Source organism: Amblyomma maculatum, chromosome 10 (genome assembly GCF_055883805.1).
Source record: "Amblyomma maculatum isolate TAMU_Amacu chromosome 10, ASM5588380v1, whole genome shotgun sequence".
Classification (NCBI taxonomy): Eukaryota; Metazoa; Arthropoda; class Arachnida; order Ixodida; family Ixodidae; genus Amblyomma; species Amblyomma maculatum.
Genome location: NC_139353.1, coordinates 16,640,526 through 16,668,248, shown reverse-complemented (window position 1 = coordinate 16,668,248; position 27,723 = coordinate 16,640,526). Strand labels below are relative to the sequence as shown.

Here is a 27,723-nt window from a genome sequence, read left to right as displayed (position 1 = left end):
CTGCACTATAAGCAGGCTAAAGCGGCTATGAAATCAATGATTTTATTTTCAATTGTTTACATCTCTCAGTCGCATTTCTAGGCAAAAGAGGGACGGTGATGCAAACAAGGAATTATACATTAATCTTGGTTAGCTTGTAATTTCGTTTACGATGTTCATTTCGTGTCCCTTAAAGATTAAACTACATTCTTTTCGGTCAAAATTGTTTTTTGGTAAGAAAAAATTGATCCGACATGTTCCCATGGGAGCTGTATAAGGGACATTTATTATGGCTATGCTCGCGTACAGGAATCTTTTTCACCGTCAGTTCAAGATAGTTTGTCTTATTATCCCATCCTTAGGGCTAGGAATGCAATCTAGTTCGAATATATAATAAAGAAAACACTGGCCCAATCTCATTCATCACTCCGATACTCCTCCAAAGGTTACCTATTGTCCAAAACACATTTCCACCAAGAAAGCGAAAGCGCGCATATTACAATGGTTTATTTTTGACAGTGCGTATCATTTGAGCTGTATGCATTGATTCTAAATCCGACAAGCCGCCTTTGAGAATTTGTTTCACTTTTCCAACGTAAGCGTAGTTTCAGAAAACTCCTCACGCCATACAGTAGCCTAGAGAGAGTACGGCTTTTCAACATGGGTGTAAAGGATCTTTCTCCGACAGGAAATTTTCCTGTCCTATTACCGCTCTAAGATATAAAAAAAAGCCATGCTCTCATGTAACTAGATCGCTTTACTCACCTGAAAGCGACAGAAAAACACTCGCAACGATGATAACAGAAAAGCTGTCGAAACGAAGTTATTCTGCAGGCGTACTTAGATAAATTCTAAAATGAGTCTTAAGACGAGTGCTGCAGTCCGTATGGGGTTTACTTTGTCTCTACAAGTACTAGCGAAGCACGTTCTTCCACCCTTTCCTTCCTCAGACAATATGGCTGCTCACTACCGACGCACGCACTGAGGCTAGCAACTTTGCATGCTAGTAGCGTTTCTGCCTGCGAATCGATTTAATAAGCAAAGAACGCATCGACGACGCGATAGGACCGAAAGATCAGTTGTTTCTTTTTTTATTGAGCTGGTACATTGGCAGCGTAGAATGTAAGCTGTTCCCTTGAAAACAGATAATAAATGCGAATTAACAATTATGCAGCCGCAAATACAATGATAGAATGCAGTCTCCCAACGACATCAAATTCAACGATGCGGCACTTTATACCCGCCGCGAAGCTTGAGATAGATTCGATTACGTGAGTTTGCTGACTCCAATAGGACTCGTGAATGGCTTAATGTCTAAGCCAAACCAGTGAATGTAGGGCAGCGAACGAAAACCTGTGCAAGAATAAGAAATAAATGAAATAGAAGGTAGGAAATTAGCTAATAAATAAAGAAACGTACGCGGTGGCCAGAAAGAGGAAATGCGCCTGAAGGCCTCCGAAGAACGATGGATAATTTAATTTTGATGAGCAGTCCGACTTTCCGAACTAGATTCCACTCAATTTCGCTCTTTGCATGGCACAGCGTCGCGTACGCGATTTTCTCCCGTGAATTAAAGCAGACGAGTCCTTCGTCCATTTTTATTCTAGTGTTTTGAAGATAAGAAATTTTCTAATATTTTCCGTTCATTCGAAGGACATGACTCAAAGAGAAACTTGAAATTCTCGGAATTTATGGCATGTACTTTGAACTTCATACATATGCTTAAAAGGAAAATGGCGACTTCATGATTTGCCCAGAATGTCAGCATGAACATGCTGACATTCTTTATTGTTCGATACCTGTGTGCGAGTACTGCGTTCCTAGGCATCCTTATTGGCGTGGTATGTCTCACCGATATCCCCCACCCGTGTTTGCTCGATGTCCAAAGTCACTGTTACCCAAGAGGAAATGACTGCTCTCATGGAAGTGTCGCACCACTATCACTATTACTTCGGGCACTCAGACAGGGCTGCAACTCCGGTACCTTTTTCTTTCTCTCCTCCGAATCTCTCGCCTTAGAAATGAGAGTTTCATCAGTGTGATATATGGAGATTGAGGGCAAATGCGGCAAGAGCACAGGTTTCAAGGGTGAAGCGTTCGGTTCGATCGACGGGCCCCGTGCAACTCATGGCAACAAATCAGTCTGCCACACATGGCACCCCCATGCCAGCTGCGTTCAATGTCCACTGCCTTCGGAGAACTGCCGATGGCTGGCCCACGCGCAGCATCAGGGAAAGCGAGTGCGCGTCCCCCAGTCGCATAAAAACCACGCGGCGCCCCAATCGCACCGGTGGGTTCCTCGTTCTCTTTTCACCCCGCCTTGTTTTCTTGTACGGCCATCACGGACGCTGCATTTGCCTCTTGAAAGCAGCGAGTCGTGGCCCCTGAACAATGGGCGCTCTGTTCTCGAAGGGTATATGCGGCCCTCTCTTCCGCGTCCTCTCCAAACTGTCCCTGGTAACGGCCGATGCAATTCAGAGGCGCGTAAGGCGGAGCGGTTCCAATAAAGAGCCGGTGCTGCAAACTCCTGCACTGCCTTTCCGTCGTCAAAAGCGGGCAGCATTTGCTCAAGGCACGCTGGAGTGGGCTGTGCAATGCGCAGATGAAAGCACTGCAGAGCTTCGCGGAACCTGGTGCGGCATCTGTTTTATATGTTCCTTTTCACCATTAGAATGCTCGCTTTACGTCGCTTGATGCAGTGCCTTCGAATCTACGTTGTATGCTTGCAACCGTGGACTGACTTCAATTGAAGAGGTTAGCATAAAGTTTCACGCGTAGTAAGGGTTTCTGATTTTTCAGGACGCGCTGCTCATCGCTCAACATAAGCAGACAATGGTTGTCTCTTGCGCTTTCACGACTGACCAATGCTAGGACGAAGTCAGACAGTGTGGAGAACGGACGACTCGAAGATCGAGCCAAGATTGCAAAAGCGGTATACGACATCTGCCTTTTGCATACGACATCTGCCAACCGAAAACTGCACTTGTATAAAAGGCGAGCTGGTGTAAAGCTAATTCTTCGTACTCGAAAAATAACTCTCACGCACGCTGAATAGAGTGTGCTAAAAATAATAGGACGCATCGTCCCTTTCATGGGCCAAGGAGTGACAGTGGCAGATAAGTGGCTTCGCTTTCTTTGAACCTTGCAGTACATGAAGCACATTATACATAGAGTCTTCTGTCCAGCGTACATGGGCGCGCGCACAGCCCGGCTCAGATGAATGAGACCATGCATGCATTCCTGACTGGCTGGAAAGCTTCCCTCAGCAATGCACAGTTTTTGCAAACCTGTGCGCAGTGAACAAAGGAAGATAAAACAAATCATGAGCCCGAAGGAAAGAAGAGCCCCCAACGCCTTCCACGAGAACTTCACGCAATGGCTCGCGTTTCTTTTCAGCCGACGAAATGCCCTCGGCACCGGATCGTGTTTGCAGGCGGCGCCTCTGGGAGCCATTTGGGACACCTGACATTCCAGCATACTACGCGAGGCGCACGCTTCCCAATATTCTTTTCGGGCAGGGTATGAGCGCGCCTTTGTTTGGTTGCGTGTGAGTCAGAACACCTTACGTGGCCTTTATCTGAAGTATGGAATATAAACTTGCTTGTCCGTTCCTTTTTTTCTTTTTTTGTCCCCGTGGCCATTTGCTCTCAGGCTCGTTTTAAGATATCGAAATGAGCCCATTTCTTTGGAGTGGATGTGCGCAGTATCAAGAGTACAATAAGCTATTTACGATTATTACACGCCTCCAGGATCTTGTTTGTTTTATTTTCTTCAGATTTTAGGAGACCATTTGGTGTGTTCGCAAATGTTAGGCACGCGTGTAACCAGTGCAGCCTAACACCAGCCTTGGCGCACCGATAAAGCTGTGCAAAAACATGCCTGAGCGGAAATGTACTCTTGCCTCGAGAAAGTGTATCGAATACACACACACACCGAACTGAAAAAAGATTACGGAACAGTTAGATATATCAATAATTTGATATACAATACTTGTCAGTAGATAAGTTGATCCGTAGCCTAGAAAGAATAATACATTGCTTCTATGCTGGTACCGTGCTTCTTGCAACGATGTGCGGCCCGCCAGCGTACACTGCCCAAAAGGCGTTGTTAGGTATAGCACGTTTCTAGTGGAAGCCGCGGGCGACGGTATTTTGGAGATGGGCCCTGCCTATTATAATCGTAATCCTGTTACGAGCGCAGTATGAACCGAATAATAGTTTGTGAAAATGGGCCAGAGTTGGCTTCCGCAGAGCCTTTGGCAGCGAAGCACATAACGAGAGTAGTGCCGCTAGGGTTTAGATAGCTAGGTTGGTTGCACTGCATGGCTGCAATGTGGCATGGAAAACTAGTGAACTATTCCGAAGATCATTCCTGCAAACAAAAATTACCCTATAGCGATAAAAAAAAAAAAAAAAAAAAAACAGGCAGCATGCCTTGTACGCAGCGCACGCCCTTCTAGGGGCACCGTATTCATTGTATACAAAATGCATGTTTGGCACCATAGGCAGGGCATATTATCACCTAAAATCATATTTACTTCATGAAATTATCAATTGCAGCATACTTCAAACGGCTGCACAGAACGTTTTGAGGTTAGCAATCCGAAGGCATTAAAACCTCACTTAAAATATTGGTAATTGTTAAATTTTCAAATGCTTTCAAATTAAAATCGCCTTCCTTTGATTACCATAGGTATTCCCTGCTTCTAGAACTGGAAATCTACCCAAGAGCTTGAAGAGAATTGCACTAGATGATATTGGACCCCATTTGTACTGCCTGATCGGCTTATTCTTGCTTAGATCGTGAGCATACTATACATTCACATTATCTCGCTGTTGCGCAGTAGGGGATTATAGCTGCTCAGCCGATTCATTTCGGAGCGCTGAATGTGACAGGTGAGAGGCGAGAGTGCGACTGCCACTTGAAGAGGAGCGGCATACACGTAGTTTATTATATCGAACGACCGACGAAATTTCAGTTGGATATACTATATAGTTTCGCGTACCTTCGTGTAATACATTCGAAAAACGCACATCTATCATGCGTTGTCGCTTCAGGCGTCGCGCATACCCGTGAAGGTCAAGAGAGGCGAGGATTAACAGACTTATTTCCAGAGTGATACACAGTTAATTTTTTTTAGGTCATCAGCATGAAAGCGTTTGCTTACAAGGAAGCATTAACAATGGTAGTTTTGGCAAACTAAGCCCCTGCAATATTTTGGAAAGATTATATGTTCTCCGACAAGTAGTTTTTGAGCCCTACGTAATTCGCGTAACGCAACTGCGACTAGGATATGCATTTTAAAGAGCGGTAGCACTTGTTAATTAATTTATGGCTCAGGGCTAAATGGTAATTAATATTGCACAAAAACCTTTCTTGTAAAGATGCCCGCATGAAATGATCATAGCATAATTAATGACCTTGCGTCCAGGTTTCTGCTCGTAATCGAGCTTTCACTCTGTGCACTTCCCAAGCCTCGCTGTTTAATATTATGTCTTCTTCATTTTTTTCATTTGAATCTTCATTTCTTCCGCGGCTCAGTAATTTCTGTAATAAGTGACATTTCTTTTTTTTTTTTTTTTTTTCAGATTCTCCGCGGTGCGCATATTCCAGCTGTATGGCACTCTGGCTGTTGAGCGGGAGTTCCTTAACACAAACCATTTAGCTTTATTTGCCTTATAATTGTATTTTTGCAATAAGGGCGTAACTGCTCATAGCATCCACCAAATCACACCCATACGCCTAAAGAGAAAAACTCTGCACCATTCACACACACTTTAATTCTCAGAAACACAGCTCCCGTCTCTAGTTATTTATCAAATTGATCTCGCCTTGAAATCCCCTAGCTATTCTGATTAACTTAGTGCTCAGGAAGGCAATGCCACAGGCAAGGACAATTATTTGCTTAACTAAGAAGTCCATGCGAAAGCGGCTTGCGTCTTTTTTTTTTTTTTTTTTTTTTTTGGCAGGCATATAATGCTTGTATATGCTGATTATTATTATTTATTTATTACAGAAATAGTTGAGTTTGTAGAATAAACGAGCATACATATATACCCTGTTATGGCACATCTCCACTTTATATATACCCTGTTATGGCACATCTCCACTTTAAGGGCTTTTCCTTAAACGTTGGTCTATTGTTTGTCTAGTGCAGCCTTCTAAATACTGGGGTCTCCATGTAAGGTAATACAGCACTACAAAGATAAATAATTTGGAGACCACACGATTCAAAGCACGCTGACTGTGGAGCCGTCTTTTATTTTTTGCCCACCGCCGCCTTGAATGGCCAGCCAGGCTGCATGGGCGGCGAAAATTGCAAACAATATCCAATTTTACACTTTTGCACCATCAAAACTTCTCCTGTTCACTAACCAGAAAGGTAAACTTGCGCGCGCTCAACCCCGCTCCCCCGTTTTTCTTTGTGGATAAGCGCCTGCAGCCACTCCACTCGCCATTCCATTATACCATCTCAAAGTTCTCGCCTCGCTATTGTAAGGTGTGTGTACCTGCTGAACGCACATGCCCAAGGTTCTCAGCGCTGCCCGATTCCAAAAAGCTGCACGACGCTAAAAGGCGCAATGCTTGCTCACCAAACTTTACGGCCATCCTTCGAACGCATGCCTGTAGGAAACGGCGCAAAAAGATGTAGGGCGCCCACCAGGCTTCCTTCTGGTGAATAATTCTTCCTCCGCACGCAACACGGTTCGTAAATTTTGAAAACAAAAGCCGCGGCCACGCAGACTGGCCTCTTACGTCCGTAGTTCGCGCCTTTTCGCACCGTGCAAGGGAACAGGCTGAACTCGACGCGGGCATGCATAAATTCTCGAAGCCACGGTATTTGGTCTCGGTACACTACGTGCATTATGCGTCCTCCCGGTACTGGCTCGCGTCTGGCCAGTAGTGCATATGCAGGCCCGCGCTGGCCCTGGTGGCCACCGTTTGTTCACAACTTTTTCCCTCTTCTACGCGTTGTAGTGTCAAGCCTGTGTCTGTATGTACATTATCTGTGTGTGCGTGTTTCTTACCGGTGCACAAGCGCGAACAAGGAATAAGAACTCAGAACGCATGTTTTTGGGCGCCTCAGCTGAGTTCTCGTCTCGGTGTTTGCAGAATGAAAAAGAAAAGGAACCGAGTTCTGAAGGGAGTTGACCGAACATGGCTCTAAAACTCTCTCCGCACCCCAATTCTCGTCCGATCCCACGTGTGGGGATGTGCCATCAGTTAGAGGAGAAAATAATAACAACAATGGTTCTAGCAGGTATGCAGAATCAAAGCCCCGTGAAGAAATCAGGATAAGGAGAGCCAAATTTCGGATTGAGCCAGACGCAGCTATTTATCTACTGTGTTCGCTGGGCTTTGAACACGTAGCTTGTATTGGTAATTGTACAGGTGCAGAGTTTGCCTGAGCAAGCTCAGGAATATGTGGGCACGCAACACACGGAGCAGTTATGTCTTGTGAAATCATTGATGTGAAGGGTTGTGGAGCGCGGCAAAATGCCGGGATGGGAAGGAAATGAAGAATGCCGAGCTTTGTTTCGGGAATCAATTCTTCACGAAGGAAGATATGCCGAATGATACACCAAACTAATTTCGCTGTGCAATGTGATGACAAACCTTCTTTGTACCGAGTCAAAGCCAAGCAGCTTAATAGGAATAGGAAATCAGTAAAAGGTGACCCTCTTCAGGGCGACCTGTCGAAACTCTGAAGATTGCAATGTCAAGGTCAGTGTTTTCGCTTGAAGATCAAGTATTTCAAGAGGACAAGCTGTCGGGCTAGTTGGTTTTCCATAGTTATAGCAGCGCGTAGCCGGACAAGGACAAAGACGGAGGAACACGTAAGACGCCTCTGCGTCTTACGTGTTCCTCCGTCTTCGTCCTTGTCCGGCTACGCGCTCCTATAACTATGGACTACCAAGTATTTCAGTTTCGGCACAAATTCCAGTGCCATTAATAATAGTTTGATGATGTCGAAGATAAATTCCTTGTGTGGCCTACAGAGCCTGTATTGTGAGCAAAAGTCCTGTTGGCTGCAATCTAGCCTAATTTATTAGATACATTGGGAGAAATTGCAGAACACTTCTTTTCCACAAACTTCTGCGACCTGACGGATGAAAAACCAAGTGCACCACCATAAACACGAGAAGAAAGCACGAGTCCTTGTAATCAAAGCATGGCGGGTCACAGACACGAAATTATTTCTTCTGCGGCACTAGAGTTTCTATAACAGTATTAATTATTCGCTGTGAGCAAAAAAAAATTCTAAATTGAAAATTCTAAATTTTTGAAGCATCTGGAAGCTTATACTATACCATTCAACGTGCATATAACAATATTTTACAACAACCAACAGTCCCAGAAAGCTGTGCTTCATTACCTTAACAGCGGCGCTAAAATTTCGCATTGCCTTGTATTGTTTTCGTCGGCCAATCTTCTGGGAACCAATACATACTGGCGTTCAAAGCGTCAGTTTAAACAACGTTGTGATCAGCGAATACAAGTGTGAAAAAATCTTTAAACATTTTGTCCATATCCTCGACACCTGCGTTTTAGTGACAAAGAACACATACGCACACCAGCACCGACCATGAATCATAACCGGTCTTTCTTGTTTGTTTGTGCAGTCTTTCTAATTGTCTAAATGGTTTCATGAGGTCACAACCACGTGGCCTCGTTCGGGTAAATAAAAATAGGTTCCGTATAGCGGCTCCAACGCGCGAGTCTCCCCGACTAGCCTTTCAACTTTGCCAGCCAACAAAGAGAGTGATGGGTACTATGACTGACCAAGTGACTGACTCTTGTAGTGCTTTCTTATTAAGCAAAAAAGAAGAAAACAATTAGAGCGGATTCTAACCGGCTCGGTTCGAATCAGGGTACTCGGATTGAGTAGCCGAGCTCTTAATCAATGACTAACCGCGACGAGTGATTTCTGACGTCATAGCCATGTTTACGTAGATTTAAATATACGCTATTAAATGCGGTGGCTGTGAGAGGGTGCCACAAGTAGCATTAAAACCGTGGCCTGGTAGACTAGGCGCGCCGTTGCGCCCGAACTGATCTCAGAAACCATTGTTAAACCTCGACTATTTGAGGCGGCTGCTCCCAGATGGCACCCCGTGCTACATGCACTGCTAGAACTGAAGCGTACCAGGCCCATAGCCAAAGTTTGTACCAAGAAGGTACTATGCAAAAGGCACCCTTGTAATATATTCGGCTTAACACAGGTAGCCGCTGCCGAGTTTTGCTTACTTTAACAGCAGCACCAGTGAAAAAATCTTACTTTTTTCGTTCTATGGAGGTAACACCGAAGACTTGATGGACATGTATGAATAGACAATGGAAACGGAGATACAAAGTAGGAAAACCACGAAATGAATTAACGAGGAAGAAGAAAGCCTGGCTTTGTGCGTTGCAAAGATCCATTTCTGGCAGCGTTAGTGATCCTGCCAAAGCTTACCCTCGAGGCACAATACAGCGAAGAGCGGGCCAAAAGAAACAAAAACTACTCTTTCGATATCCTTAACCGGAGCATTGCATCCCAGGATAAAACGAATTTTTATGGCGAGGCACCATTCTTAACGAATTGCAGCATCGTCGAATAAAGCATGACCAACTCCAAAAGCCGTCGGAAATGGAGGAGAAAAAAATACCGCTTCCTCTTTCTTTCTTTCTCCTGTCAGCGGTGTAGATCGCGCCGCATACGCCCTTGCTAGGGCTGGGTTTAAAAGATGCTCGCAACGCGTTAGCGGTCGCAACATTTTAACAGGGCCATCCGTCTTAGCCTAGTTACCCCTCTTCAAGCGGTCTTCGTCTTCTTTGTCCCATGCACAGGCAAGAAGTTCTTTCCTTGCGATCAATAAACTGTGTCTTCCATTCTCGTCATTGGGTTGGGCACGTATTTGGTGAAAACCACCACGGAATGTATAGAAGCGCTTCCCGGGAGAGCGTTGCATATTTCTTCGACTTAGATCGGCGGGTTGGGTCGTGCTTAACTGTTTTTGAACGTGTCCACTGCAGTCCACATCCATACTCCTACCCGAAAACGCAGCGCATTGGGCCATAGACGCATAACAGAAGAATACAAGTCCCCAGCTCCCAGGTATTATCTCCCGGGGCAGCCTGAAGTGAGACATTTCCCCGTTCCTGCATCCGACGGAAAGCGTTAGTTGCCGCAGCCGCTTAGTGTATCCACGACATCCGCTTTAGAATATGAACGTCGGTAGCATTTCATGCCGGCTTATGGGTAATATTGGTATGTACAAGTCGTCTTCATACCTGGCGTATCTCACTGCTGTAAAGAGGACCTCATATGCATGGGGTTGTGGAAATTCGTAATTGACTTTATATGCAAGTGAGGTTTACGTTATCGGCAGCTTGACGGAAAAGTAACAAGTTTCTTTAATTTATTCAGTTCTCAAATTTGGCGTCAATAGAGTATGACGCGTTTGCGTGCAGGGCTCCCATCAGTGGCTTTTATTGCAGATCTCCATCCGTGCAGATGCATTTTGCACTAGTTTAATCCTTCCTCCATTATTTGTGCCAGTATTATCTCACAAACACAGTTCAGCATACAGTCTTAAGCTACAATGATACGTGGAAGACCAGTCGACATACATATAAAGCACCGCTTAACCGAATCGTACGAAAGTACCTGTGAGTAACCTTTCTGACCAGGGGTCCAAGTGTACCAGAGGGTTGTTTCCAACCCACACTTCCACTTCAAATGAGCAACTCCAGTTGGAAGTTCCTTCCTAGTTTGTCATAGCATGTGGTGTCGTTAAGGCACACAACTCATGAAAAATCAAGGAGAGCAGCGATGGGGAGCGATGGGGCTAGTTTCTTGAACATTTCGAGAAATTGAGCGCTACAGTATGAAACAAACACACGAGGAAACATGACAACAAACGTACACAGGAAAAGAGCGCACTGAAAACTACCGTTTATTTATAAAAAGGGTTACATGTAAAACAGTCCACGCGCATGCATGTTCTTTTCAAGAAACTCACAAACGCAGGCAATATCACGTCCTTACGCACCAACGCTTCTTAGTTTCATCTCCTCACTTAATAGCATAACTGACGATGTGCTTACACTCTTGTTTTCTCCAGCTTCCCATATCTGAAACGCTTCTATTATTTCTTTTGCCTTCTGTTTTTGTACTTGCTACAATGGTAGTTTATATGTATATATATACATAGCTAAGTCCGCACTACAAGCGAATATGAAGAGGACAAGCTGTCGGGCTAGTTGGTTTTCTATCGTTTTGCCAAGCGTAGCTACTAAGTTTCAGCGAAGAGGGATCATTCAATAACAGCAAAAGAAATTGAATGACAGAATTGCATAATGAAAATAATTAAATGGGAATGTTGTACACAATTCCAGTGTCACATTCAACAAACCTTTAATGTGCACATTTTTGCATGTGTTGACTTTATCCTTCGGACCTTTACTCGATGCTCATAAATGTTTTCGGAGCGGCGAAACACTATGAACGCCATGTCCACTTCCTACTTTCTTTAAAGCATGGGACACACTATATATACGCTATGACGATCACATTATTAACCGGCCCTGAAATGTTCTTTCGCTGCCACCCAATATCTGTAGACGCTTTTCTGCAATTGAAATTAAAAGTGCGTCAGTGTACCCACTCGTCCTTAGCCTGACAACTTGTCTCGTGAGGCTACGCTCTATTTGATGAAAACATGACTTCTTAATGCTTTGCGATAAACTATTAAATGCAAGGCTTCTTTTGTACTAGTTTAGAATACGCCGATTGATAGCCTAACAAATCTTTTTCCGTTTCTGTCAGGTACAGGTACGAACATAAGTAAACAGAGCACGCTTTTTTGTTAAATTAAAATCATGCCTTTTGCACTGGAGATAAGAAAGCCCTATTTGTCCAAGTGAAAGGGCGCTGGCATATGTGCTACTGGTTCGCACATGCAACGACTGCCAGTTTCAATTATGAAACGTTGAAAAATAGTAGAAAGAAAAAGCCTGCTCCGTTATTTTGTCCGCACCTGTAGGTTCAACACCTGTGCTCCTCAGTTTCCTTAATATCTACGTCTAGAAATCTAATCACAGAATCACGTGGAAGCCCAAATGTGAAATTAAGCTCTATGAAAACACCTCGAAAGGCGTTTAGGATACTGTTTACTGGCAGGAAATTTGCTTTCACAACACGAAAACAAAGCAAGACGTCGTCTACAAATCTAAATGTCACCAGGAACCTAAACCGTGCCAAATGTAATTTCAAGGCCCGATTCAATTTTGCCATGTAAATATCAAAAAAGACCGACACAATGCAAGACCGTACGCTAATTCAACTCTTCTGTGTGCATCATTTCAACCCAAATTTTACTAGTAATGTACTAAGGCATTTTTCCATGAATTAGGAAACCTGAGACGCTAATGCTGGACTCGTTCTGAAACTTAAAAATGCGACCCGCGGAGGTGGTGCAGTGGTTATGGCGCTCGACAAATATGCCCGAGGATGCGGGGCCGCCTCCCGGCCCCGACCGCCGCTTTCGATGGAAGCGAAAAGTAAGGCGCCCGTGTGCTTTGCAAAGAGAGGATAACCGATGGTCACTGAGGGTAACAAACTGGATTCCAAGGGAAGGAAAGCGTAGCAGGGGGCGGCAGAAAGTTAGGTGGGCGGACGAGATTAAGAAGTTCGCAGGTGTCAAGTGGATGCAGCTAGCACAGAACCGGGTTAAGTGGAGAAATATGGGAGAGGCCTTCGCCTTGCAGTGGGTATAATCAGGCTGATGATGATGATGATGTGCTTTGCGATGTTAGTGCACTTTAAAGAAACCCAAGCGGTCGAAATTTATGGAGTCCTCCACTATGGTGTCTATCATAATAGCCTAAGTTGCTTTGGGACCTAAGAACCTTACAACCGAAACCAAACCAAGCTTATTATTACATTATTCCACAGCAGTTAAGGCTCCCGCGACCGGAATATTAAAGTACACATCTTTAGCGTACACAGGCACACAGGTAAACAGCGGGCCTTATTTCAGGAAGGCAACTGAGTCCTCAGAGCCCAGGATCTTAAACGGATCAATCAGCTGCAATCTCGAAAGTTGATCTCGTAAAAAGCGTGCCACACATCTCTGCGAAGTGTCCCTGTCATTAATTATAGTCCTGAACGGATTCCCTGTAGATGACTTCTTGCTTTTCTTCCCTGTCGTGAAATCAAATTGCCTGTCAGTGAACAGTATCCTAGACACCTTTCGTGATGCCTTCGTTGGGCTGGATTTCACGTCTGAGCTCCCACGGGATTCGGTGATTAGATTCCTAGACATATAGATTAAGGAAACTGAGAAGCGCAAGTGTTGGGCATACTTGACAAAAACGAAAAAAAAAAAATATTTGTTAAGCCATCATTCTGCGCATTCTAAACTAGCTAAAAGAGCCTATCATTTAACAGTTTATCGCAATGCATTAAGAAATCATGTTTTAACCAAGTCGAGCGTAGTGTCGCGAGGGAAGTTGACAGGCTAAGGACAAGTGGATAACCTGACGCACTTTTAACTTTATTTGCGGAAACCCCCTACAGACGTTGAGTGACAGCAGAAGAATAATTTAAGACGGGCTGATAATGTCATCGTCTTACCGTATATTCACAGTGTGTCCCATGCTTTAAAGAAAGTAACAAGTAGATAAGGCGTTTATCTGGTGTTCATCACTCCAACTAAATTAATGAGGCTCTGCCGTAAAATTATTAAATACACGAAGGATAGATTCAACGAATGCGAAAACGTGCACCAAGAAAGGATTGTTGAATGTGCCACTCGCATTGTCTATAACATTTCCTTGTCGTGAGAAACGAGCTATATTGGCCAAAGCGGCAAATGTGTGAACATACGGTTAAAGGAGCACTGCAGTGATGTAGGTAAGGTTACAAACTCTGGGAACCTTGCACTCCATTGCGCAAAACACAAATGTACGCCAGACTTTTAACGAAACCCCATCATAGGCCATTGAATACATAGAAAAGCAAGAGAAATAATAGAAGCGTTTCACATACAGGAGGGTAGAGAGACAAGTGCGTAAGCACACCATCAGTTTTGCTATCAAGTGAGGACATAAAAGTAATAAAGAAGCGTAAGGTGCATAAGGATGTGACACTATAGAGATGATGGACTGATATTTATGGCGCAAGGGCATCTTTGGCCAAAGAGCGCCAAGATGGGACACTATACGTGAGCAATGAGCTTGCAAGAGTTCCTTGAACAGAGCATGCGCATGGATTGTTTTAAACGTAACTCTTACATGAATAAACAGTAGTTGTCAGTGCGCGCTTGTCCTTTGTACGTTGATTGTCCAATTTCCTTGTTTGTTTGTTTCATACGAAATGTCATGCTATAGCGCCTGCCAACTAACACATGTCAGAACAATTTCAGCGATTTCTGACTTACAACACTGTTAACGTCTGATTTTGTTGCAAAACAGGCCGTTAAGAGACGTTCTCTTTTCCGCTGCGGATTGCGCGTGAAGTTTCTGTAAGCGCGTAGATCAAATGGGTAACTGAGTTATCTCTGGTACCATAACCCATCGTGAGTGGTTTGGTTCATGTGCCCAGTGCTTCATAATTGTTTGCAGGCACACAATTACAATCTGACAGGACAGACCTTGTGTCCACCGCCATGATCAAAAATACCTGCCTGTTAGTTAAATATTTAGGGGAATCCCCCAAAGTGGAGTAGATTTGTAATAAGGGAGCGCAGCCATACGGTTTGGCTACCTCACGCGAACATCGATGCTGAAATAATTAGGGAGTTTTTTTGTAGCCGTATGGCTGCGCTTAGTAGGATGTGAATGAGTAAATAATTCTTTATTACAAATCTACTTCACCTTGGGAATTCCTCTAAATATTTGACCAACACCATTCCCAGTTCGAGTTCTTGATAAATTCGCTCTCGCCTACCATCTGATCCGCTGACCGTCCTGGATAGCTCAATCGGTAGAGCGATTGCCCGGAATGGCGGTGATTCCGGGTTCGATCTCTGGACAAGGATGAATTTTTCTTTAACTACGAAGCTCTGAGAGAGCTGTATAGATTTCCTCTGTAGCCGTATGGCTGCGCTTAGGTGGATGTCAATGAGTATATACTTCCTTAATACACCCCTGTGTTCAGAAGCACTGGCGTGCTGCGAAGGTGCGGTGATAAAACCACGTAGGTGATAGCTGAAGCAGCAAGATTTGCAAGTCTTTAAATGCGTCAGTACACCTTCGCTTGCCATTCGAGAGGAAATTGTCTCTTCTGTTCAGAGTAGGGTATTCCCGATTTCCTGCGTGATTGCTGTTTCTGATTTTTGGCTATCCGGCATTGTTGTTTTTTCTAATTTTTTACGCTATCTGTATGTTTAACCGCAGAATTTTAGTTCTTAATGGGCGTCTCTGTCCGGTCTCCCCTTCACATTTGTAAGGTCTTTTCCCGTCCATGGGGAAAAACAACCAATCAACTCAAAATGTGCTATCCATACCTTTGTGGTCGAAGTTACCGGAGCCCTCTATTGCAGCGTCCTTTATATCAGATATCTTTTTGGGATGTTAATCAAATAAGATATTATATATTTGACATTTTAAAGGTGAGGAGCGATATATAAGAAGGTAAATGCGATGGGAAGAAGGAAAATTCTAATCATGTTAAGAATATGCATGCTGTTTTGCATGTACGCAGTGAAGCGCTGTGTGGGCGGGAATAGATTGTATGTGTGCTATGTATATATGGTAGATGTATCGTAACTGATCGTGCAAGGTAGCTCACAGCCAGGTTCCTATAAGCTACCCACTGGTAAGTTAATGGTAGATAATAAGATGTCTCCAAAACTTATTTTCTATCTTTTTTTCGAGCTCAATACTCAAAGGCTGGGCAAAAAGACCACGTACAAAATACGCTGCAAGAAAAAACTCAATCGATTTGTTTTTAACTGGCTCTACTACTAACCTATAGTCTGTCCCAAAGTGACGAATAAAATTTCTGCAATGATCAGTCTTAAGTAACTAAACAAATTAATAAATAATTTTTTCCTAGTTTTGAGGCGTGGAAAAACTCTCGCAAACACGAAAACACGCACGCCTGATGAAAAATATATACCTGGATATTTTTGTGTATATATACGTTGATGATAACGGCGTATTTGTCTTTAATTTCTGGCGTTTTTTTTTTTTCTTGTCATGTATCTCCCTTTTAGTGGTGGGCCTTATTCATTCACGCTAAAATAAAAGCCACACACTTTACACCTCATATTTCTGCTACTTGCGCCCTCTACAGGAGTTCAGGCCGTAGCCGCAAACCAATAGGAAGTACGCGCCATAGCTTGATAGGCTTTGTATAAGGAGTATTTGCCTCTCCATTAGTTATTCCAACCGGAGATAAGGTTGCTTGAAATTTACACATATTCGCAATTTGCAACGTACTGAGTTGTGTGGTGATTAAAAAAAGTTAAATAATGTAATTGGTAGTTTTTTTATAGCGTAACATATTACTTAGAAGATGTCTGCCGCTCATGTGTCTTAAGTTAATGCGCAAAACAATGCTAGCGACCCCAGTCGACATTGTCAGGTCCATACAGAACGCTAATAGCGTGCGGAGTATATAACTCTGGGGACAAGTTTTCTGCCCACACCTTTTACCTGCGCACGCACGCACGCACGCACGCACGCACGCACACACACACACACACACACACACACACACACACGCGCACGCACGCACGCACGCACGCACGCACGCACGCACACACACACACACACACACACACACACACACACACACACACACACACACACACACACACACACACACACACACACACACACACACACACACACACACACACACACACACACACACACACACACACACACACACACACACACACACACACACACACGCGCGCGCAAGTTATGTACGTGTATTCAAGTTCTCGAGTAAGGCAAGGTAAGCAGCCGCAGCGCGAGGTGCATTCTCAGGAGGAAGAAATTAAATTACAGAACAAAAATAAAGCAAAACAGCCAAAGAAACCAAACGTGCGAAATAACAAGTCTACAGTGCTTTGAAGCCGCTTATCCACTACCGAAGCACAGCAGGAAGAGAAAAGCATAAAAAAAGCTTGTAAGGCAAAACTGACTCCATCGGGTTCACCTCAGCAGAGACGTTGAGAACTGCTCACGCTATGGGGACAAAATGGGACACTAGCGTAAAAAAATAAGCCGAAGGAAAATTGCGGGAAGAGGGAAACCCGAGGGTCGTAAAAACAACGGTCATTTTTTACGAGCTGTTGGGTCCCGGAGTCGGGGTCGCCCGTCCCCTGCCGTTATTTTTACGGAGCACATCTAGTCTTTTGTCTCCGTCGTGTGCCCCAGCGGCATGCGGAGTCGTTTGCGCGATTGGCAGTTTCTTTTTTTTTCCCTTCTTCCTCTTCTACGTGTCCTATAACATGCGGCTTCATTCTTCGGTCCGCCAGGCAACTACGGCAACCTCAGCTCATATATAGGTTTGTGTAACTTAGTTAGTTTTCCTTCCCTAGCACTCATTACAGGGACGCTAATCTGAGCCCGAAATACATTCCGTAGTCTCAAAATACACTGCAGGTGGTTTTGGCTCGCGTATTGGTTTTTGTATAAGGTTTAGCAAAACTCTCCCTTTGTGCGAAATTATTACGTAAGATTAAATGTGACCGAGCGTTCTTGAAACGAAAGGAAGCTGTGTGGTTAGAAATGTTACCTCCTATTACCTCGGGCCGATAAAATTTTATTTCCAACTGAGGGTTTGTGAACCTACAGGCCAATGGATTTGATCGCAGGGGAGACTGAAGTATGTTCAAATTAAGCTTTTTAAGAAGTAATAGGAATTGAGCATGAGAAACGCGCGTCCTATAAACGTCATATTATGTTCAGGGACGTTCTGACAATCACATTGAATTAGGATTTCTTCCTGTGCCTCATTTGCGACATCTGTCAGCAGAACCAAGACTTTCTAAACTCGCGACTTGTGCCCATTACCGAAATGAATAAGTTTCGCCCCTACCAGAAAGCTCGAACGGAGCCGGTGATGCTGTCCATAAAATGTAATGTTTCATTTCGAAAATATTCAGCGCAACCAGACGTGGACTAAGACCAGTCCGACGAATTCGCGCATCACGCAAAGCATGCAGGGCAAAACAAGCACAGCAAAAATATAACAAAACCAACCGAAATAACAACCAGGCCATACTAAAAACTTCTACATGAACTACTGACAAATCACTAGTGATATAAAAAACATATATCTTTTTCGTACAGTGTGATAGACGGAGACTAATACATTTACCTTTTTCTTTTTAATAAAATATGCCTCTAGGATCTCTCGTATACGCTGATCGCGATGCCGTACAGTACAGTTGTCTCTTTAAATAAGGCTTTACAAACTTCTTTTTTGTATTTCTATTTGAACTCACCTGTCGGGCCGATTTGCACCTCTTTACATGAAAGTGGATCTTCATACACGACATAGCATTCACATTCATGTACAGCGATCTGTGACCCTTTGTGCATGTACAAGGGCTGTATTTCCGTCTACCTTGAAATCGATGTTTGTCCGCTGTGCAAATGCACTGCAAATTTAGCGGTGCCCTGTAAACGACGTTGATTCCAAACTTTCTGACATTTCCTAGATTGTGATATTAGTCCTTGTCTTTTCGTGCTGATTATTTTCAAAAAGCATTACATCCAACTACCCAATTTATTTAACGTTTCGCTGGAAGTTTTGCCGCGTTTCGGGTCCATCTGTGAGCAAGCTTGTGTGATTATCGGATGCATTATTGTGGGGCACTGTGAAGTACACTTTAAGCATGTTATCCATGAAGCTAGCGATAAAAAGGGAACAAGGCCATTCACGTGGACAAAAAAGACGACCTAGTTTTTTTCTTGTCCTTATTTTGTTTCAGTATTCTCTTGCTCTCTTATTCTTCTGCACCTAAAAATACAAGAACACGGAATAACGTTTCTGATTCCGCGCCCGCACTTTTTATAGGTTAACTACTCTCGACTCTCACGGCAGGTAATGCATGGGGCCCTAAATTTGTACCCAAAATGAAACGGCTGAATGAACATTTGAAACCTAGCTTAAAGCAATGATATCAAAGGCATGCATGGCTGATATAACGAGGAATGCGCATTTAATTTCCCTTTCTCTATTCGTCTACACGTCCTTTTGGCAAAGCTTGAAAGCTATAACGCCGGCTGTAGTAGCATCGGCTCACAGCGCAATGTTGCCCCTCCCTTGGTTTCCCTGTTGTTTTTTTAACCTTTATGTGACCATCAACAAAGGGATGAAAATCTATTCAGCACTATAGCTATACTGAGGAGTGTGGGGTGTACTTTCTCCTTTTAACTTGCGAAGACATTTGAATATGGTGCGCCCTTGTAACCGAACGCCCTTCTGATCTTATTTTGAGAAAACAAGTCCACAATTTGGAGGATGCACGCCTAGCCAATTTCAAAGGTTTTCGACGCAGCTTCGAAAGAATGCCGCAAATTCGTACGCGTATATAAAACGCATCCGGAATCAAACAAATGGAATCCCGTGCCCCCAATGACCTCATTCTTTCCTCTCCAGTCGGCTATCGGTTTCGCCTTTCTGCCTTTTATGGAGTCTAATCGCTGCCTGTCCAGACACAAGCAGAAAGGAGGAAGCGTCAAAGCCGTGCTGCACTACTGCCGTCGGCCTAATTGCGCCTCTTGCTCGTGGCTTGCACGTTTACACTCGCTGTGCACCACACTGCCCCCAAACAGTCCTCCACCGATATTGCCTACGCTGAGCTGCAGCCAAGCCGGAACCAAGTGAGCGGTCACGTCTGGCAGTAGTTTCGGAGTAGGACGTGTCTGTCACTAGGCGCGATAAGGGCGTGATGGAAACAAGCAAGAGCGGACGGTCGAGCCTGCAAACAAACACACAAACGGAAAATAGAAGCGAGAGGAAAGGCCAAGTTGTAGTGGGCCTCCACTCTTGCATGGGATTTAGTCCTAAGTTTTGCGCCCTATCGTGCTCGCAATTGCGGAAGCGCGGCCGCCGCTCTTTTCGTGAGGTGTAGTTAGATATTTGAATAAACTGTCCTGTGAGGAACTATCTGTGGTAAATTTTTAGTAGTACGGCTGCACTAGACATCGATCACAGTTTTGTCCTAATCAAAGTTAGGGTCGTGATTTCGGCTGGATTTGAATTGTGAGAACGGATAGTAAATGAACATTTGCCTTCTTAATACTTACCTGTGCTAGGGCTTATGCTCATGGACAGAACAATGCGTTTACTAATGGAGCTCGAGGTCTTAGTGAAAGCAGCAGACGTGAGCCGCAATAGAATCGAGCAAGTTCTTGCGTAACGAAAACCCTCAAGACATAGTAAAGCGGATAGAAGGAAGTTTCGTACCTTTTTTTTTTTGAGGCAGGTTAAAAGTTCCTATATACCACTTGATGGTATAGACTCACTCATTGATCTTGAATGTTTTATTTGCTTCAAGGGCCAACATTTCTGACCCGGAGGAAGGCGAAAATAATTCCAGCAAGGCTAACAGTAAAGTCGCATTCCCCTCACATTCACAGGGCCAACAGACCAGAGCACCGAAAAGAGTTGTGCAGTCGGGCTTTCATTAGTACGAAGAACAGCGCAGGTACGTAGACAAGACCGATATAGATTGTAGTCTGACACCAAACAAAACACCACAGTTAAAAAACTAAAATCAAGCTTCATCAATTAGACAATGCCCAAAATTCACGCCCATTTCATTTCGCTAACTGGACCCACATAAAGCACGAGAACCTTCTTAAACCTTCTTTAGTAACGCAGACGATTACCTGCTAACACATCGCTGTAGAATATTTACATAAACGAAGTGTCAAGACGCGCAATTAGGACGTGCCCTTTCGATTCTTGGTAAAGGTACGCCAAACGTCGATTATAATAGGTTCATGGCTAAATTAACGTCTAACGTATATCTGCATTCTGCTTGGTACGCGTACATGAAGATTCGCCTTCGCGACTCTCAAGGAGGTGCTAAGAAGGGTTCGCCCAATCTGACGTAATTGCATTCACAGGATGACGCAGGTCATTTTCTTCACTCCTGGCTGTGTGCGGCGAGCATCACTGTCAAAGCAACGGCGCGGCACGCGATGCGTTAAATGTACACTAGAAGAGATCTATACGCACATTTTTATTTTTTCATTTTTGTCTATCGCTTCTGCTGTATGTGTGAAATCGTTGTTTTAAATTATGTTACTAATCATTTCTATGAATTTTACAATGTTGTGCGACATCATGATATTACTTGCACTAATTTTGTGCTATAACTGTCATGAAATCAGCTTTCTTGTAGTGTCAAATGTAATGGCTACCTATATGTTTTTCAATGATTTTTTATGTCTTTTTTATGTATATGTATACCCTGTTGTAATGTTGCAACCAAAATTTATGTTGTATAGACGCCAAGTCGATAGCTGTGTTCCTCAAATGCCAAATGGCTTGATGCTCCGTGAAGCTGTCTTTGTGGTAGCTTTTTCTTCAAGCCTCCTGTATCATGTTCATTGTTCATCCCTAAATAAAGTAGGAATTGTTTACCTAAACTATAAAATTCAATATCCAGTTGAAAGCTGGCTCATTCCCGTGGATCTATAGTGGTCGCCTTTTATAGAGGCCTCGTGTGCTGGCGGTGCACACAGCAATTTCGCAGCATATGCTGCCCTTGAACCAGGCCACTATAAGAGAGCGCAGTCGCAAAAGAGTGCACGAAAGCTTTTTGTTGCGCAAGAGTTTTGAGCGAAGTTTTTGAAGCACACAAGTTTAGAAGCGTGAAAAATAAAAAGGCCAAATATTTCTGTACCAGATACGGCAGGGAGAACTACAACGTCCTAGTCTCGCGACAGTTCAAGTTTAAAGTCAATTGCCCCTGGTGGGCGTGGACATCTATTAGACTTAAGCATCGTCAAAAACCTACTCTTTCCACAGAATCAGTTCTCCGCGCAGCTTAGCCCACGCATTCCCGGTCGGCGCATGGCATGGCAGAGACTCGGGAGTCAATGGATTTTGCCGACAGGCGAAACGAGTATCGTCAGCAGCGTACGAAATCCGAGCGAGCTTGCGGACTCTTGCGGAATGCGTGCGTTGGCCACAGCCGGGCGAAAGAGGACGACGAGATGCGCGCGGTGCGGTGCGTGATGGCCTCAGGAGATAACAGTCTTCATTTTTCATGGCTATGGCCGCGCCGTGACCACTGGCGTGGCCAGAAGCTCAGGCTGGCACCAGAGTGCTTTTTCCAGGGAAGGGTATTTTAGGACTATGCGACATTACCGACCATTACGACACGCAAACAGGGACGTCGCCTCTGTAGGACAGCCGCGTCGCCAAGTACTCGGCGTCACTGGAACGCTCTTTGGAAGAAAAAAAAAAAAAAAGGTTATTACAAAAATAGACAAGAGAAGGTGGAAGGCTAGAAAAAGAAATCCCTAACTGAAGTTTCACGCCCGCCGCTTACGCAAGCCATTAACGCGAGAATTCAGCTCGAACAGGCTTCGCAACGGTAAAAAAGACAGAAAACGCTTTTGCATGCAGTTGGTGCGACGTTGCACATTCTGGGAGCATGGTTCAGCTAGTGGTGCATGAAACAATTGTGCATCTGAAGAGAACGAATGGAGCAATTAGTTTGTCGAAGTTTCAAAGAAACACCAATTATTTTATCATTTGTGAACATTCTTTAGCCGCCCACAATACCTGGAATTTGTCACGCATGAACATAAATCATGAGCTATGCATCAAAGCACAAAAACCCCGCAAAAGGGTTCCTGCGTCTCCTACACTCGCATTCCATAATGTTGCCACCACGACTTGTTATTTTGCCTAGCAGCAGCAGTCGCTATATTGTCTTGCTACGCTTTTCCTATAAACATTCGGGACACACGGAAGTGTATGAATTAAATATTTAAGCAGTGCCTTTAGCAATATGGGGTATTCTTTCCACATCACTTCGCAGACAGAGACTGTGCTTCTTTATTTTTATGATATTATTCTTTTGTTTAACAACTTACTGCAAAAAGCTCAAGACATCCCCTTCATCCAACTCTATGGAATGTGTCTCAATGGCCTAAGCTAGCGTGCCTAGGTAGTGCCCCGAGGGTCATAAGTTTGAATTTTTTTGTTAATTGTTTTTTGGTGCGCTACAGGAAAATAGGCAGACACTGCTTGGACCCATAGCCAGCGGCTAGTAAAGGGTCCAATGGAAAAAGTACACAGGTTGCAGGCACCCAATCGTCAAAGTTAGAGACATCAGAAGCATGAGCTTTACAATAAACATGAAGAAAGTTATTTATCGCTTATACATTCGTAAAACTACCAATGAAGAGAAGAAAATATAAACTAAAACCTCACAAATCAAACAAAAGCGCGTAGAACTTATACAAGAATTAAAGCAAAGAAAGATGAATGCATAATGTCACCACACTATAACAATACATAATGTCACATGTCGCAGAAAAATAACTCATCAGATAAAATACAGGTATATGTAGGGGTTACATGGGTAATACCAGGCGACCAATGTAAAGTTACAGTAGGTAAATGCAACTTTTGACTCAAAGTGTTTCATTCATTTTAAGGTAGTTATTTATCTTATTTAGTTATCCCAGATTTATTTTCAGCGCAACTAATTTCATTTATATCATAACGTGCTTTGGACAGCCACGGTAGGGCCGAAGAAAAAGGCATAAATGAAGAGCAGAAGCTGAACCTCTCGAGACTTGAAGAACTGCCGGTTTCCCAGTCGGTAAAAAGCACCTCGCTACGTACTCAGTGCATAAAAGTTGTGATCGAGAGATGCTGGGTACGAGCCTGCCCAAAGCATGGGACAATATTCTTATATGTGATTATGGCGTATTAGCTGTGTTCCGACCTGATATTGATATATATGAAGTTCTCAGCAATTTACGCGTAACGTCTTGACTCTCTCGAGAAATCCAGATTTCCTCGACATGACGACGACGCTAACAACTACGCCGTAATTTCCGCTGAACTAGACCGTCAACTATATCGCGTTATAAGTACAGTATGGTTGATTGTTAAAGGGAACATGGGACCATGTTGCTGCCGCGCATTACAAAGCACTTTCGAGAGGGCCAGCCACAAACGTTCGCACAGGGTACATGCGCAGTAAGCTCGGCCGACTGCTCTTCCCGAGCATGCACTTGGTGCCGTCCATTCTTGCCAGTGGTCGGCGACAGCGCCTTGAAATGTGCTTAGGAGACGCGATGACATGTTCCCTTTAACAACGGACCGTACTGTACGTCCCGGACAACTTGAATTCATACATCTGCCTGCTTCTTTAATATAGTCATTTCCATATTCAGACGAGAATGAACGCGTTATTTAAAAAGCATGGTTAGGTTCATCTGCAGTCTACGTCCTACTACTCTGGCTTGATACTGAGGCCCCGTGTGGGTCCTGCGTACCGCACTTTCGTTTTCTTGGGCATGCCGCATACTGATAAATACATTACGACCACGGTGGGGAAGGTGCAAAGTTGGGTGGTTAGCGCCAGACCGTGTAGTAGTCTGCGTGGGAAACAGGCCAGTGAACTCACCTTCCCGAGGCCAGTGTCCTTGCGGCTGAGTCCCCTCAGAAGACCGGGAGGCGCTGGTGGCGGAGAGTCGCGAATTACCTCCGCGTAGCGCGTCACGAACACTGGACCATCCGACTGAGATCCGTCGGCGGCCGCTGGGGAACCCGCGTGACGCCGTCGCCGCTTGGACGACAGGTTCAGCCTCTGGGCAGCCCTGGAAAGGAGGACCAAGTCAGTACGGATTGCCATCTGACACGGCATTGAAAACATTGTAACAATTGTTAAGGTTCATTTAGAGTGGCACTATCATCAGGCAAATTGTGTACACTGCGGAGCCAACACGCACCTCATTGCAGTTGCACTGGCTGTTATTTGTTAATCGAAAGCATTACCGAATCCACTGATCGTAAAAGACATCAGCGATGCTGCCATCTCAGTGTACCAAATGCCAGCTGTTCGCCAGCAGCAGGATGAAGCCAGAGGGCGCATGTGGAAACGCGTGTCGGGTTCCCGGCGAGTGAGTGTTGTGTAACTGTCAGGAGTAGGATGAGTTGAATCTCCTAGGGGCCAGCAGGCTGGCACCGACACTTATTCCCATGTTCTCTGCAGGCTCTTCTGGCACTTCTTCCGAGCACGGCGGCGCATACCGTAAAGCCGAAACGTCGGGTCGACATGTGTGAGGTTTTGAAGAAACTTGTGCGTTCTTAGAGCATAGCAAACGCCGAAGTCTGGTTCGAAACATCTCTCAGCACGTGACCCAGGTAGTCCGTACGGACAAACAAGCTTTGTGAGTGGATTTCAGTGTGCGGGTGCTTGCAAAAACATGGGAGCAGCGGCTGTGTCGGCGCTGTTGGCTTTGATGCAAAGTGGCTCACGTGACCTCTGCGTTCGTGTTCATACTTTCCCATTATCGCATCCATGCAATCTTATTTGTGTCTATCCGATTTTTTTTAAGACAGGTTTTCCTTTCTGGTGGTGTGCTAACCCTCGCCTAATATGAGAAATTGACCTATCGTGCAAATATACTACACCTTACTAACTAAAATGATATTCTCTCAACAGATCTAGAGATCTCACTTAAGTGACCGCCAGAGTGCTTTAGAGCAAAGTGTTTGTACCCGCTCGAAGAACTTTCAACTTAACAAATTAGCATTTCTCTTCAGTAGAACAAGTACAAGTAGTACTTCCCAAGATGCCAAAATGCAACCCCCCGCCCCCCCTCCCCTGCAAATTTGTACAAATGTTATTTTCAGCTTAACTTGAAAGGTGCCTGAAGGCGATGCCTCATTAAAGAGCACATATGCTCCGGTGCTTTCCAAGATATCACTCACAGAATGCCGTGCCGAACTTTTCTCAATATTTTTCTTGAACGCGGCATTTGAAAGGTAGGCTGCTGACTGCCTAAGATGCCCGGTGAAGACTGCCAGGAGAGCAGTTTGGTAAGAGACAGCATGAACGGATATTGACACGATTTCCACCACCTTTCGGGGTGCAAGTGGTTTCATTACATCTCAGACACATTCATACCGGCCCGTTGTACGAGCCCAGCATGTTTTCTCGATATGTCCAAGCCTGGTTGGTGGTTGCTTCGAAGCGTACGCATGTACTCTTTGCGCACATATAATATGCAGCCGAGAGCTTGGCCGTAAAGCGAATCCAGAAAACTTGATGAACTAGAATTACGAGAAGAAAGATACACGAAACACAATGTCGGTTTGCGGAAAAAAAATATATACGACGACGCTAAGCTCGCTTACTATAACAATTCATCCTTTTTCTCAAAATTAACAATAAATAAAACAATACAAACAAAAAAAATCTGATTTGGCGAGCCCAGCCGAGCTCGACTTATAAAGCCAGTTGAACGCCTCTGCGGTCTCCCAGTTCGGGCAGCCATCGCAGTCATTTTGAGCCCTGCGTTTGCGTCAGAAGAGCTCGAAAAGGCAAACACTGGGCGAAAGAAAAACGGAATTCGAAGAAAAAAAACAGAGGCTAAAAACATGAGCCGAGATGAAGACAAGCCCTGTTTGCCCGGTGTAATTAGCTCTTAAAAGCGGAAACAATGGAGAGACAAGACAGCTTTCCTTTTTTGGCTTTCATGGCCTGACTACGACTTGAGCATGCAGAAAAGCACGCGGGAATGAAGGAGTAAGTTTGGAGAGGGATAAAATAGGAAGACTGAAAGTTGAAAACGAAGACGTTTGTGGCTCTATTACGTGGTTTCCTTAATTCGTTTCCTTGATTCAAAACACGCACGAGGCTCGACTGACAAGGCGGTAAGAGCAGCTGCCCCCGTGGACCTTAAAGAAGAAGATTAATTAGGAACGTGAGGAGACGGCGAGACTTGACTTAGGGGGTCGACCACCTTTAATTACAATGACGTCAGAGTTACGCTGGTGATGAAGAGAACGCGGTTTGAGGATCGCCGTTGTAGAACGTGGTATAATGGCCTGCGTGCGGCGAATAGATGTCGCCGGGGAACGAGAGCGGAGACGGTCGATTTTAAAATTTTAGTTCTTATTCTGTCACACGGCCCCACACGCTCGCAGTCACTTAGTATTAAGGGATTTAAAACACAAAAACGAAGCATAAAATAACAAATATTTGAAGAAACCCTGTATAATCTTATTATCTTATTAAGAGAAATGCGGCAATCAAGACGGCTGCGCATCGTAAAGTTGGACCGAAGATTGTAGAGCCATTTACATTTTTAAGCAACAGTTATTATTGCGATATAGATAACAGTAATGAAAGCACTGTTGGAGCCACTATACCAGTGCGTCATTTTATTGCGTTTGTGTAAAGGGACGCTTTGGAGCGATCCACGTCACGCACGTACTATAGAAGCATACTTTTAGCACCAGGCCTGGAGGTCGGCGTTTAATTTATGTCCAGTTTTCTTCAACAGCCTAGAACACACATTAAGGAAGGTGTCCGCCGCGCTGAGTGTTTGCAGAATGAAATGTAGTAATAGATAACGCACGAATCATACAAATAACGTTTAAGTTTGAGCCCTAAAGCAAAAACATAAGCGATGCCACGGCGTAATATCCGATTGACTGATGTAAGAGGGAGCTCTCTTGTTGTCTTGCTTTTTTGTTTAAAATAATAAAAAGTGACAACGCACCATCTAAATTTGTTTAACCCG

The 27,723-nt window shown here is 44.3% G+C and overlaps 1 protein-coding gene across 1 annotated transcript in view; it reads right to left on the bottom strand.

Moving 5' to 3' along the window:
* The window catches only part of LOC146175668 (uncharacterized), a 246,920-nt gene that overhangs the window by 73,596 nt on the left and 145,601 nt on the right, over positions 1-27,723 (bottom strand). Inside the window, exon 2 of the mRNA XM_084582059.1 lies at positions 24,597-24,789. Within this exon, the coding sequence (XP_084438185.1) occupies positions 24,597-24,789 (193 nt within the window). The remainder of the gene's footprint in view (positions 1-24,596; positions 24,790-27,723) is intronic.